General features: G+C 35.5%; 1 protein-coding gene across 1 annotated transcript in view; it reads right to left on the bottom strand.

The window, feature by feature from the left end:
- The window catches only part of KDM4C (lysine demethylase 4C), a 240,246-nt gene that overhangs the window by 193,666 nt on the left and 31,764 nt on the right, over positions 1 to 14,816 (bottom strand). Inside the window, exons 8-9 of the mRNA XM_027881062.1 lie at positions 7,752 to 7,855; positions 2,679 to 2,816 (exon numbers count right to left, since the gene is read on the bottom strand). Coding sequence (XP_027736863.1) covers positions 2,679 to 2,816; positions 7,752 to 7,855 — 242 coding nt within the window. The remainder of the gene's footprint in view (positions 1 to 2,678; positions 2,817 to 7,751; positions 7,856 to 14,816) is intronic.

Below are 14,816 nucleotides of genomic sequence, written 5' to 3'. Positions count from 1 at the left end.
AGAAATAACAACTTCAGGTAGCAGTAACCTGGTGGTTCTGTGCCAGTTCTGTCACACAGTTTGTCATAAGGGGAGGTCTCACTCTCTACAACCGCCTGGAAGGAGCTTGTAACGAGGGGGGGGTCGGTCTCTTCTCCAAGTTACAAATGATCAGACAAGAGGAAATGCTCTCAAGTTGCACCAGGGGAGGTTTAGATTGCATATTTAGGAAACAGTTCCTCACAGAAGGGGTTGTCAGGTATTGTCCAGGTTGCCCAGGGGAAGTGGCTGAGTCACCATCTCTGCCTGGAACTATTTTAAAGATCTGCGGATATGATGCTGAGGGAGTGGTTTATTGATGGCCTTGACAGTGCCAGGTTAACAGTTGGACTTGATGATCTTAAAGGTCTTTTCCAATGTAAATTAATTTTATGACTCTGTAATATTTCCTTCATTTGTCTTGTTTACCCTACTTGTATGGCATAAACAAATACAAGGAAGTTTAATGAAAAATTAGTTCACCATCTTTCCTCTCTTCTTAGATATTTCCACCTTACACTTAAAAAAAAAATTCTACTATTAGTATTTCCTAGCATGTTTGTTCATTTGAGATGAGGAAAAAAGTGAACTTTAATTCTCATTCTTGTGGTACTAAGTGATAAAAAATAAGCAAATACCATTAAGCACTCTGACCATTTGCCAAAGAAGCTGCAGCTCATATTTGACAATGGTATCTAAGATTTCTCTATAGAGAAGCCATTATTGCTCCAGATGCCACTTTGAAGGTTTTAGGCATTTAAATTTAACTGCACACACCAGACTTTAATTCTTATATATGCACAATACGGCTCCTCTGTACAATAACCGCAGAGCACAAAATTCAGTCTCATAAGATGAAAGTTATATCCATATACTAGAGAATTTTGACAAAATAAAACACTTCAGACTGTATATGCCAAGACTTCCTGGCTAAAATTTCAGAATTTTAGAAGCAGTTTTGGAGTGATGAAAAGCAATACAATTACATTAGCTTTAAAAAACTGCCCTCTAACTCTGCTGAATTTAAAGATGACCTTAACGTTACAGTATTTTACAATAACAGAGATGCATGCTGGAGGCATAAAACATTTAATTTTTTTGTACTTGGGCCGCTGTACACCAAATAGTAGACCATTTTTTAAAAACTTTAGAAATATGAACCCAGTACACTGACAGGAAGGTACCTGCAGGTAGGACTACCTCAGCTTTGCTCTACACTTGCAGATGAATTTTGCCATTCTCAAAGTACAGAACACTCATACCTTTTAAAATCCAGATCAGTTTTACCTGTGACATATAACTTTTGTGTGTCCCATGGTTCTCTCAACTTTCTTTCATTGTACTACCCACAGAAATTTTAAATTATTAAATGCATAGATTTTAGAAGTTTTAAATTAACTCTACGGTTGCCACCTTATCCATTTGCTATTAAAAACACAACTTTCCTATTAAAAGTGAAGACTAGTCTGAACATGTTAGATGCATGTAGAGATTTTCAATACTTTCACTACTGTTATTATGTGCATACAGAGCACATGGAGAAAAAAACATTCACCGACTTTTGCCTTGCAAACATATTCCCCTTCTTGAACAATAATAATCCTTAGTGCCTAAAACTGGAAGTTTCTGCTATTAGAGAACTATCTCATGAAGATGTTCTCCAGTATCCCATGTTTAATAAGAGTTCACTATCATTACTTAGCTGTTAAACCAGCACAGATGACTTTGCCCTTTATTCCGTGTCATCATATAAGGACATATTATAAGGACATCACTATTGGAAAGGTTTTTCTCAATAACAAACAAGTCAATGCAGAAAATGCCCCTAGCTTAATTTCTGAGCCATCCAGACCAAGGCTTATATAAGCCTTAACACTAATAAAAATCACAGAATATTGAACAACAGTAAAACAACTTCTGCTGCACAAATTGCGCACTTTCTTGATTTTGCGTCTTTATTCCATTACTTGTACACCCATCAGTGGATGGCTATAAGTTGTTCAGAAGGGACAGGCAAGGGAGTAGAGGCAGTAGCATGGCTCTGTACACTGGGAGTGTTTTGACTGTACAAAACTCAAAGATAGGGATGATAAGGTTGAGTGCCTGTGGGTAAAAGGAAGAAAAATATGCACACCACAGAACAAGATTGCAATCTAAAATATCTTCAGAAATACCTCAGTTCCTTTATTATCTTGTACTACAAGTTTTCTGATTACAAGACAAGAAAAGCTGAATTTATTTCTTTAAACTTTAGTTTCATTATTTATGTTTCTTTCCAGGTATCAAAATTCCTAGTTCAAATAAAGTGTTTCCACAAATAGTAGAGCTTAATAGAGATTTAAGGGCAGAAATCAGTTGTCTTCACATATACTAACCTCAGTATACGTAGCTTCAACATAAAAATATCCATAAATAGAACTAGTTTTGAAGAACAATATACACATTAACCTGTAAGAAAACCTCACTACAGAGAGGAATACATATCGCTGGAAGTATAATACCCACTATAAAAATAGCAGCTATAAATAAGATTTCATTGGCAGTGTAAGGTACTACCTCATCTCATAGTCTTCCCTTTCTCATCAGCTTCCGTAGATTCCTAAAGAAGTAAACCACAGGAAAGATTTCCTTAAACATCAGTTTTCTGCAGTATGACCTACCAATTTTGCTGCTTTTCCATAATCAATCCATCGAATGGTGGCAAAGTTTGTTGACTCCGCACAGTTATATCCATGGTTAAATCCCGCATGATATCCATATGGGAAAGTGATCACAAATTCTCCTGCCTCTTGCGTTATCTGTAATATTAAAAAAAAAAAAAATTAAAAAAACCTTAAAGTGATCCACATTACAAAAGCAGTTCTGGTCCTAAAGCAATGAAAACTACATTTGCCTTTACAACTAACTGAAAACATAAGACTTTTCCCTCACCTCGCAGGGAAATGAGGCTTAATGCAGGCAGTAACAGTACACTTGAGACAACGTTCTTTACTATAAAATACATGTATGTAACACTTTACAAATTCAGAAACAACATTCAAAAAAGCTAATATTGAAGCAGGGCTTCACTAGTAATAAAACCCAGAAGTAAAGGGAACTAGAAAGGACAGTATGAAGAATTTCTACTGGTTGAGAGGAAGCAGAGATACTCTGGAACAAAATACCCCAACTATCATTCCTAAATAAACTAATTATTTGTAGAACTTATTCTGTCCACCACTCTGAAAAAGTTTCTCTAAAATGGTACCAAAAATTTTCTTCAAAAGACTGGAGAGAGATCTTATTCTCACTCTTCTCTCCTATACTCACCGATTTCAAAAACTGTGATTCAATGACTTACGACTGAGAGTCTGATTAGCCTTCTAAGTTCCTTCCCATCCTATTTTATGCAAGAAAACATAAAGTAGGAGAAACTCTAAGGTGAGGAGCCTTAGCAGTTTAGGAAAACAATGTTGTTCATCCCAAAGGAACACACTGGAATACCTCAGGCAGTGTCTTTAAGTGGGGAGAGGGAAGAAGGAGAAGAAGAATTAATGAAAAATGCCGTGTACCAATTCTTAGGCCATATAGCTGTGGCAGTGTGCTCTCCTCAGCCCAAGCAATACCCACCAGTGGCAGTTATAATGGCTGCATATGGTTTAAGACGACCTTTGGGAAGATGGATGGCAACACAGTGGCCAGGGGTTGCCTTGTGCAGTGACCCAGATATCTTGTTGGTATGTGAATATGACTGTAAGCCAACCATCCTCCTCCATAAACAGTGTCCCAGCCCAGGGCAGAGGCTGCAGCCAGCATTTGCCCTTGAATAGGGACACTTCTCAAGGTTACTCCTCAGGGCTGAGAGACTTCTTGCCATGTCAGATATTTTGTCAAGAGAATTGGGAGTAAGCATACTGAAACTTTGTCATCTTAGCTAAGTGATGTAAAGGGTTGATAGTGCATGTTTAATCCTTTAGACATGAAGAGTTGACCAAGTCTGGTGACAAAGTCTTGATCCAGCTCCTCCCAGACTGCCCTATGAAAAGGAGCTTAGAAAGCAACAGGGTCCTCTCTGAATCTGTGACTGAAGAGGATGGTCTCCCTGACAGCTCTGGTTGATCCTGTCCCGTATGCAATAAATTCTTGAATGTATGTTGCCATCCGACCTCGTTAAACCACTGTCACATTAACCACTAAACTTTGTAAACTCTTGTAAGTGAAGTGTAGCACACTCTTTCCATGACAACAGCTGCTATCACCAAGCAGATCTTTGCACTGGAAATCCCATGTAGAATGTCTCAAGATAAAGCTACTAAAGCACCGCTTTAGACATTAAATGTAAAACAAATTTTAATCTGCCACTTCTTTAATCTTCCCCTCTTTAAGCAAAATTTCAGAGAGCAGAAACACTCTGGCATTACTGGTAACAAGATTTACAAATAACTAAAGGACAAGGGGGATAAAAGATGATTCTCTAAGAAAAAATGCTTGACTACAGTTAAGCTCTAACATTGTCTTAGAGTTTAAGCAAGGGTAGTTTTAAAGAAATACACTGGTCTTTACAAGTGCAACCAAAAGAAAAGCATGCTAAGGCCACTGGCTCAACAAGAAATTAAAAAAGCAGATAAAAAAAAGAAAAGAAAAAGCCCCAACTAACCAACCAAAACAAAAAAAAAAATACCTAAAAGCCACTGCCATGGTAATTATAATTTAGTATATCCAAAAATAAACCATTTTCCTACTTCCTGGTTTTAAAAGATACATCAGATTTAAAGGGTTTCTTTAAAACGTGTGGTAAACAAATCACAGGTCAAGATATTCCCTTTCAAAAGAGAAATCTCATCTCCCTCTACTAGGATGGACCGCTGCTCTCCTTTGGACACAGAGAAGAGACAGCACTTCTGTCAGTCACTAATATTCTCTCCACACAGAGACAGCTGTAATCAACTGAAGTCAGACCACCAAAGACGGTATCAAGGACAGGTTAGTCAGAGACTTGAAACTGCACATTGTCTTCCGAACTATCTGATAAGAGTTAATGAATAAAGTAGATTACATAGAAGTGAATAGTGACAGAGATTCCCCATGCTCTGTTTGATACACCTTTTTACATGAAACACCCATCAGACAACAGGCCCTCTAAAAAGCAAACAGATCCATTTAAATGAAGCAAATAATCTGAGCGATGACTGGTGAGTATTCAACAAGAAGCAGCTGCTGATTACATGAAAATAAGGAGACTTTTCAGAGATTCAATAGGCTGTTTTCATTGTCCGACAATGTTTTGCATAAGCAATACAGTAAGAAAAATTGGAAGGACAAACATGACCCTTTTTAGGGAAATACACTTATGATCTGAAATCAAAAAAAGAAAGGGTTACATTTTAAACAATCACTAAAATTAAAACTCACAACTTTAAACATTTTTCTTATTAACATCATGCCCTAAATCTCAGCTTTCTGCTGACATAGTTGTCTTACATTCATTTTCTGCTTTTAAAAACTCCTACAAAATTCTTACAGATTTACAAATTCCTTGTGTTCTTTTTTGCCCAATGAAAAAACACACAGGGTTAGCACTTCAAGATACGTTTTTGTAATTGTATTACAGATTGAAGGAAAGAGAGAAAAACATGAAAAATATACTTGGCCAACAAAGCTAACGAAAAAAATGGCATCTTACATTTTGCATAGTTAATTTTTTTGTGGATTCATATTTTGTACATACATGCAAATGCACATACAGTTGCATATATTATAACTGTTATGGTAGCACTCCAACAATTGCTGTGGGAATGTTTAAGAAAGATTATTCTCAACGCTAACGATTCCAAAATTTATCTCAATACACCCTCCCACTGCTGACAGTTTAGCAGGTGTTCTATTGCAACAAGCAGCAGTTCAGCTGCCACCTGGTAGGCGTAGGCTGACTTATCAGCATTCAGCACATTTTCACTTCTATCACTTTGAGCCATGAGAGATCACAGCCTGGTTCTCTCTATTCACTTTCTCACTGAATCCCATTAATTACAATTACACTCGGGTACAGGCTGCTTCCTCTAAAGACGAGGTGACAGAACCAAACTTTAACTGTTTGTAGCCTTTTTTTTGCCTTTTTTTTTTTAATTATAATATAAGAATAATTAGACACCAAAATACAAAAAGTCAACTCCCTTACTCCACCTCAAATGTGGGGTACTGAAAATAAGAACACTATTTTAAACACCAATCCTGAAAATTATACTGTTCAGAGTAATGTTCTGTAAATCCAAAACTATAAATCTAGTTTAAAACCTTCCAGCTTGGAAAGTTTTGCCTGACAGTTTATGATAAAGCACAAGGCTATGAAGGGAATCAGTACTTACCTATATATTTCAAAAACTGAACTCAGCAACTACATTTCCATATGATAATATATCATTCAGAAAACAAACTACTTATTTTGTAAGCAATTTACTCAAAAAAAGCTTGCTTTCCAAGGAAGGTAGTATCATTCTAAATGCCTACATTTCTTCAATTTTACACTTAGATTAACTCAAGCATGAAAAGTGAAGTGATATTCCAAAAATGCATACATCAAATCAGTGGCTTCTTCCCACCTGTGCTGCCAACAGGGTTATAACACAGAGGTGCTCTGGTTCTTGCTGAGCACGTCTGACACAGCATCAAGGCCTCTTCTGCTCCCTGCACCTCCCTGCCAGTGAGGAGGCTGGGGATGCACAAGCAGTTGGGAGGGGACACAGCTGGGACAGCTGACCCCATGGCATCGTGCTCAGTATACAAAGCTGTGATAAAAAGATGGCACAGGTTTTGTTTGGAGTGATGACATTTGCTTCCCAAGCCACTGTTACATGTGACAGGGACCTTGCTGTCCTGGGCATGGCTGAACACTTGCCTGCCCACGAGAAGCAGTGAATTAATTCCTTGGTTTGCTTTGGTTGCTTTGCGTAAAAAATTACTTTGTTTACTTTGCCAAATGATTTGGGTTTTGCTTTCCCTATTAAACCATCTTTATCTCAACCCACAAGTTTTCCAGCTTTTACCCTTCCAATTCTCCCCCCAGTTCCACCAAAAGGGAGTGATCAAGCACCTGTGTGGTGTTTAGCTGTGCAATAATACAGATGAAAATATTCACTTAAATTATTACTATTCATATTCCACCATATTATTTTTCTTGTTTTTCTCTCTTACCTTCAACCTATAATACAATTAGAAAATTATTTACTTAAGTTATTACTATGCGTAAAGTTTCACACAGTTAAAAAAACATCACCTACACCAGACAGAAAGCACTGTGTTATCCTATATTCTAGGCTGGGGAACATGTTCTTGTCAAATGTTTATTCTGCCACGACTAGCACTTAAAAATAATCATTCACTCTTTGTCTATTATGTTACAGCTTTTAAAATACTTTTTAAGTTAAATACCAGTTATTTTGGCTTTATCCAACCCTAAATCTTTCAGACCTTGCTACTGATAAAGTTACATTTAAATTGAAAGCATGGAAATAAATGAAGAAATTTTGGTAATGTCTTAGAAAAAAAATCACAGAAACTTTTACAATGAAGACTGTGATGGTTACAAGTGTGCAATGCTAGAAAATTCCAAGCTAAATTATATAAAAGTTATAATACATCTTTTTATGCAGTCATTGCCAAAAAAAAAAAAATTACCCCACCTTAATATGACAACCTTCATAATAAACACTAACTCAATACATGAAAGCAGAGGTTAAAAAAAAACACTAATGTACCTTGTCAAAAGGAATTCCATAATTTTTCAATATTGATGGAGAAATCAGAGTTATCTTGTGGCGAAGAAAAGCATCACATCCTTGAGAGCTGCTTGGGAAGAACCCTAAGAAGGCAAGATAAGCAAAACTGTGTATCTTTTCATTAAAATAACTAGGAAATTACTTTACAATACTTAATACTGCTTAAACTTGCTTTGTAATTTTTTATCATGCCATTCCTAGGTTCTGAGAGATTTTCAAAAATCAAATGTACCTCCTAAGTTTTTCAACTGCTTTTCACGGGGAGGGGTTACAGAGGTTTGTGTTGTCTTTGTTTGTTAAGAAGTGAAATACTTTAAAATAAATCTGGACCTGTAAATTTAGGCATATTTTCTTCCCTTTTAGAGAAATATATTATTGTTGGGGACTTTTTTTTTTTTTAGATGTTAAATTCATTTTGCACACACGACAATCAACTACAGTAATAAATTTGGAAGGATTCCACAAGCTCTAGGTTTACCTAGCACTTACAAACCATCTACACAGTAAAAAAACACAACTTTCTAATTAGGTGTTTGTACAATTTTTTGTATCCATCTTGCATAAATGTTAATCATTCACAGAAGCAATTTAATTCTTGGAGCAACACACTCACTACTCAATTATAAATAAAAAAATAAAAAACTCCAAATCATCACTTTCAACCAACCATCTTGAGGAAGAAAAAAAAAAATAACAAGAATTTCCCATAATACATAGCCTTCTCTGTAATTTTAATTTCTTCACTCTGGTGAGTCTTAAATATATTTGTCCCTTAACAACCCTAAAAGTTTAGAACAATTTTAAGGTGATCACAATATACTTGTTATATTCTTTGTACATTTAATTCTAGCGCACTCACCAGTACCAGAAGAAAATTCTTTTTCTGATTTCTCAGAAATAAGGTTAAGCAGCATTTAAGCATCAAAGGTGTAATATGGACTTCTGTTGATCTGTACTAGGAAGTCTGCTAAGCTGCCCTGAGATCAAATTTTATTCAAATTCATCCTTTTATTTTTTATCACCACGCATACAATTCTTTACTCTCTTCCAAAGCTATAAATAATGTTCTAACGTTCAAAAGTACTACTTGATAAGTACTGTTTTATCGTGTATGTTTGGTTTCACTGACTAAAAGACAGTTAAGAGAAGCTGGCCTACAATTAGTGGACTGCAACATTCAACTATTTGGGCACAATTAATGCCTATAACATGATAGCAATCATAACTTAGAACCCACAGTTTATGAGACTCAAGAAATCTTGGTCCTGACTGACATAATAAAAGACATATACTGGAACTTACTGTGAAAAATGTGATTGAAAGTGATACTTGAGACATGAGGAAAGAGCTAGTATGAAAGGTAGCAAAAAGCTTAATTTCTAAAAGCAGAGAAAGTTTGACTGAATTTTCCTTGAGAAAACAAATTTTGTACCAAATTCTGATACTGAAATGTTTAATTAGCTTGATACGAGATGATAAAAAGCAAATGATGGGCTGACATCCAAAACTTAAGTTGTATCACTACAACTCCAAGAGATCAGAAATAGTTGTGACAAGTCCAACCAGAAGGCAAGCTTGTTGCTGAATTCCAAGGAAGCTGCAAATAACACAGAACAGCAGAACACAACCTGCTCAAAATCCAATACAAGACATTTACAGGAAAACGTTTGCTGTGGTTACAGAGCCCTCGCAGTGAAATCAAAGGTGCAGCCTACACATTCTGTACCACTATAAAATATCTTTTGACTTGCCAAAGTCTACACTTACACAAAAATATTTTTCAGCCTCATTCACCTCATTTTCTCAAAAGTACTCCCCTTCAATGAACAAGGAAAGAAAGGAAGGTAGTATTTTCTCCTTACAAGACTCTGTTTATCAGAAGGTCTTTTGTTCTGCCAGGCTAAATGTAAGGTCACAAAAAGTTTTCTGTCAGAAAAGAAAATCCCTGTGGAGAACTGCTGAACAGATGTAAAAATACCTAAAAGCACACTGAATAGCAGACTTGCATTAGAAATATTACAAGACCCTTACAAAAACATTAAATGGAAGCCAATTCTAGATACACCTGCAACACCCAGAACCATTCTCAAATACCAAGCTGATGTTAAAACTACAAATTTACAGAATTACTATTTAATCCTGCATGTTTATTGAAATCCCACATCAAAAAAAAGTACTGAAATCTATCTAGAATGTAACTACCATTCAAGTTCTGTAATACATTCTCATGCTTTTAAGAGATACATGAAATCTTAATTTAATCCATTAACACTAACCATTAATTATAAATTAGTTCTATAAGAGCAGGTATTTTGTAGGAATTGGCATGCAACTCCATTTTCTTGGATGGTCTCTTAAGACATGGCAGAACTGTATCCTATTCATCTTCTTGGAAATAATTACACAGAAATAAGATGACAATTCAAAATAATTACTTGACATGAGCCAGTAAATAATAATCAGAGATCAGGATAAAACTGAATTAGGTTGCCCATTGATTTATGCCCATTAGGAAAAGACCATCAAATTGAAAACTCTGTAATCCATGATTTACAGAAACACTAACATTCTCAACACCTAGAGCAGAATTAGAACACTCTACAAGGTAAGTATGTGATTCAACACTTGGTGGCCAAACATTTGGGCGTGAACATATAAATACAGGAAGTGCACATTTTTCTACCAAAGTCAAGGTCCCTCTCTGGCTTTTTAAAATCCTTATCTCCTCCTCACGAACAACAATAGCACAGAGTATGTGAAAGCACAGGCTGAGAATTTGCTAACAATCAAAACCATGTCCTTAGAAGACTCTTTATACATGTTCTGACAGATACCGCAGCCCAGAAAGTCCAGTCTTACCAACACCATTTGTAATAACAAAATGAAACTAATTCTTTAGTTACAACAGTATCACTTGGCTGGTGAAGATACATCCTTTGTCAACGCTATTCCACCTCAGTGTGACGCTTCCATACCATTTCTGGTTTTATAACCCACACATATGCTAGATAGAAGTCAAAGCCTGTAGACACTCACCAGATTCCTAGCTGTGGATCCTTGTGGATCCTTTCCAACTCACAATACTCTGATTCTGTGACTGAGAATTCAAATGCACTGTAGTGCTGCACTGAGAGTCTAAGTGTACATTAAATGGTTCAGGGATAAAGAACATATTTTAAAAAATAAGTTCCAATCTATAAATTGCTGAGGGACAATTGCTACCTGGAAGGTTCATTTTTTCTTTCCACCCTGAGAGTATCCTTACTACATATCACAAGCAACTTGCATCAGACAACCACACCTGTCACTCAGGCAAACTGAAGTGGATTGGATTCCATTCCCTGATTGATAAGCATTTTCAAGATATCTGGAATGCTTATCTGTGGCACTAAGAATGTGTCCATAATATCTTTAATTAAGCTATTCAGGTAAAATCATAAAGGGACAAATTACAATACTATTCCCAAAAGAGTAATAACTCTATTATACTGAACAGGTTGATTTGCTATATAGTACCTTGTATGATTAACGATATCACAATTTGGCTAATAATAAAGTAATTATTTAAGCACACACACATAAAATCATATTCTTAGGGAACTTTCAAATCAAATTCTGACCAGTCAGTGAATGAGGCTACACTTTCTGTAAATTTTCTACACTTCCATACTCAAGACTTCACCTGAAATATTACAGTGAAAGTGCTGCATTCCTAGTTTATTATTTAAAATTTTAAAAATGAAAATACAAAACAACGTAAGAAAGAGAATACCCTAAATTGCAAATATCTTTACTGAAATTTAATGTTAATAAAATTAAAAATAAACCAAATTAAAGCAATTAGGCTCAAAGTTATCATATTTTTTTATTTATATAGTTAATATTTTAAGGACCTAGAATAATACAAAATATTACTTTTAATTCACAGATCAGTACTCTTGAAAACACTTTGCAGTGATTTAAACTACTTTAACTTTCTGTGATGAACATAAAAGAAATTAGGAGGGTAGGTTTGCATGACAACAATCGTCGCAAAGAAACAATGGTAATCCGTATGCTATACAAAGCACAGAGTACAAAACCCACAAAACAGTGGTTTTCAAGTGCTAGGAAATATGACTGTCGGTATGCCCAGATGAATACATTCAATGAATACATTTAAGTTTATTATCTCTTAAATGCAACTTTCCTAACTGGACTCATATCAGTTGAGAGAAAGTTCAATTCTTCAGCTGCTCAAGTTTTCAAATTCAAGACCCTTAGAAGTTACACAAGTTCTGCTTCCAATACCATTTCAACAATTATTTTGTATTTATTTTCAGACCTAACAGGTAATGACTTCTGCATGAAATGAAGTAATTAATACTATACACCATACAAAACTTTTTTATAACAGCCCTATATACTTACAGTATATTAAACTTTACTTTAGTTTCTTCTTTAACATAACTGAACACCACAGATAGATGTCATCTCCTTTTTAAAACAGTTTTCTGCACTCAAATGATCTATTAAAAGATCTTCAAAATCCTTCAAACTGTCATTTTTCATTTGGTACTCTGCTTCTGGTCTCTTTATTTTCTAACCCATTTTGTGAAACAAAAAATCCTTAAGAATACCATAGTATTCCAGATTAACATAACAGCAAGTATAAAAATTGCAGTTAACAGCTCACTTGAGATTTTTATTACATTTATGTCTACATAAAATTGAAAAAAAAATCTACATAAATGAGAAAGCAGCTGAAGGGCAAAATCAAACTGTTGTCTTTATTAGATGCAAGCCTAATGTCTTTCAGATATAGCATTTGTAGGCACCACAGTCAATCAAGATTTCAATGGAAAATAAAAATGAAAGCATTCATGCACAAAAGGCATGTGTGGTAATTGTGATGTGCAGACAAGATAATGTAAAATATTCTAGCCTTCCTTTAATTTCATGTATCAACTTCTGCCTTGATTTAGACAGCCTGTCACATTTAATGTATTATTTTATTATTTTAATTATTTAGGAGCATTTGATTAATTCAGTAGGTATCTGGTCATCAGAGCTAACCTTGAATAAATTAGGGGTTTTCCTTCAAATGTTGTACTCATGCAAAAATATTATTAAAAATATTTTCAATTTTCCTGTCATTAAGTATGAAGGTCTCATTTACACTATGTTTTATTAATGTTTGCTCTCAAGTGACTTGCAGTCACGCAGCTTACTTTTTATTTTCACCTTTGTAAGATACCTTACTGTAAAATTCAGTCCGAATTTTAGGAGGCAGCAGCTGCAAAGTAGATCACAGAGGTCTTAACTGCTACAGTACGGAAATAATAAGAAATGGTCCATCATCTTTATTGTTAAGTACTACAGTATCATCTTCTATATTCCATTCTCAGCTCTTAGCTGGACCCAAATTATCATGAGAACAATCTACTCACAGAAAAATACCCAGAGGACATTAAAATTGAATGCTAAACTCTTAGTTTCATGGACAACTCTCTTTAACATTTCCTAATTCACCTACGTTATACTGCTGTTATAATCTCTCTATGAGGACGCAGTTTTCTTATGCAAATCTAGTTTCAGAGAGTGAGCATAATGGAATAAACCCTATTTTAAATTTTATCATCACTCTTCAGTATCTGATTCTACAGTTTAGTTGCTATTTACTATTCAAAACACAGTCATGAAGGAAAAATAGGTGAGACTGAAGTCCTAAGTGCATTCAGCCTGTTGTCCAATTCTGACTCTAGCATTTAGACATTAGGATATGATATTGTTCCCCCCAGTATAACCTATTGGCTTCTGAAAAACAGTGGGTTTGGAGATCTCCATTTCTCCCCATGCTTAATTATGTTCCTTTCCTATTATTTTTGTAGGCCACTATCAGCAGCAAGAGGCCTGAGTACCTTCAGACCACTTTTCTAACATGATGTTTTGTTTTTCCTTGAAGCAAAACATGTATCTCCACAAGTTACCTACTTCCTGAATTTGTACAGGTTAACCTAGGTTAATCTAGGGAAATTAAGGTATTCCAAAGAAAAATCTAAAGGGTTTCTTTGGCCTGCAACAATCAATGCCATGCCTCAATGCCACTTCATTTTTAGAAATGAGTGAACAAGCACTGCTGAAACTGCCCATCCTCTTCCCTCACTCTGAAAATAAAACAAAATTAAACCCATGCTCACAGATTTCACAGAATATTCTGAGTAGGAAGGGACCCATAAGGATCATAGAGTCCAACTCATAAGTAAATGACCAATATGGGGATCAAACCCAAAACCCTGGTGTTATTACCACCACGCTCTAACCAACGGAGCGAATCTCAGTGTTTTTACAGGACATTTAAGCTTGAATGGTTTTAAAACACTGCACAGCTACAATCACGCAACATGAAATCCACAATAAACACCAGAAGAGCCATTTCACATCAAATAAAAAGAATATCTATCCAAAGATCTTGCTCCTATCAAATATTAAATGTATGTGTGCAGAGAAGTGTTTACATATAGCATGAGCAGTTTGCCTTCTCTGACTAACCTAGTACCAACCAGATGCTGCTCCAAACCTTACAAAGCCAATGGCAGCTCCTAAGCTTCTCTAACAGATAAAGGTGCCAGTGTTGTCCAAACTCCACCAGAAGCCATGAAAAATCTCAGAATCCACCATGGATGGGGAGGAATGAATGCTGTGAAAAAAAAAAAAATCTCCTTGCGTTTGCTTTGAGCCTGCTAAGACTCTTCATCTTTCACCAGTCCTAGTGTCCCTCTCTTAAACTTTTATAATTCTCTACTCCATTTGCTCTTTTATTATTTCTTGTAAATCTTAATTATTGAATCATCCTATCATAAGTCAGCATCCATTGTCCAGTCTATATGTTTCAATTTCTTTACCAGGGAAAACTAAAAGCTTCAGGTTAAGTGTATACGGAGTTCTATATTTTGCAAATTGGAAAAAGAACCTGGAAAGCAACTGACAACTTTTTCAACTGAAACTACAGTGAAATTTAGGAATAGGAAATCGTTGAAATCTGTTTTCTTGGGATGTGCTTTC

The sequence above is a fragment of the Empidonax traillii genome, unplaced genomic scaffold (assembly GCF_003031625.1).
Source record: "Empidonax traillii isolate 1590-97213 ecotype Southwest subspecies unplaced genomic scaffold, ASM303162v1 scaffold83:size2986645, whole genome shotgun sequence".
Lineage (NCBI taxonomy): Eukaryota > Metazoa > Chordata > Aves > Passeriformes > Tyrannidae > Empidonax > Empidonax traillii.
This window is presented reverse-complemented; position numbering and strand designations above follow the sequence as displayed.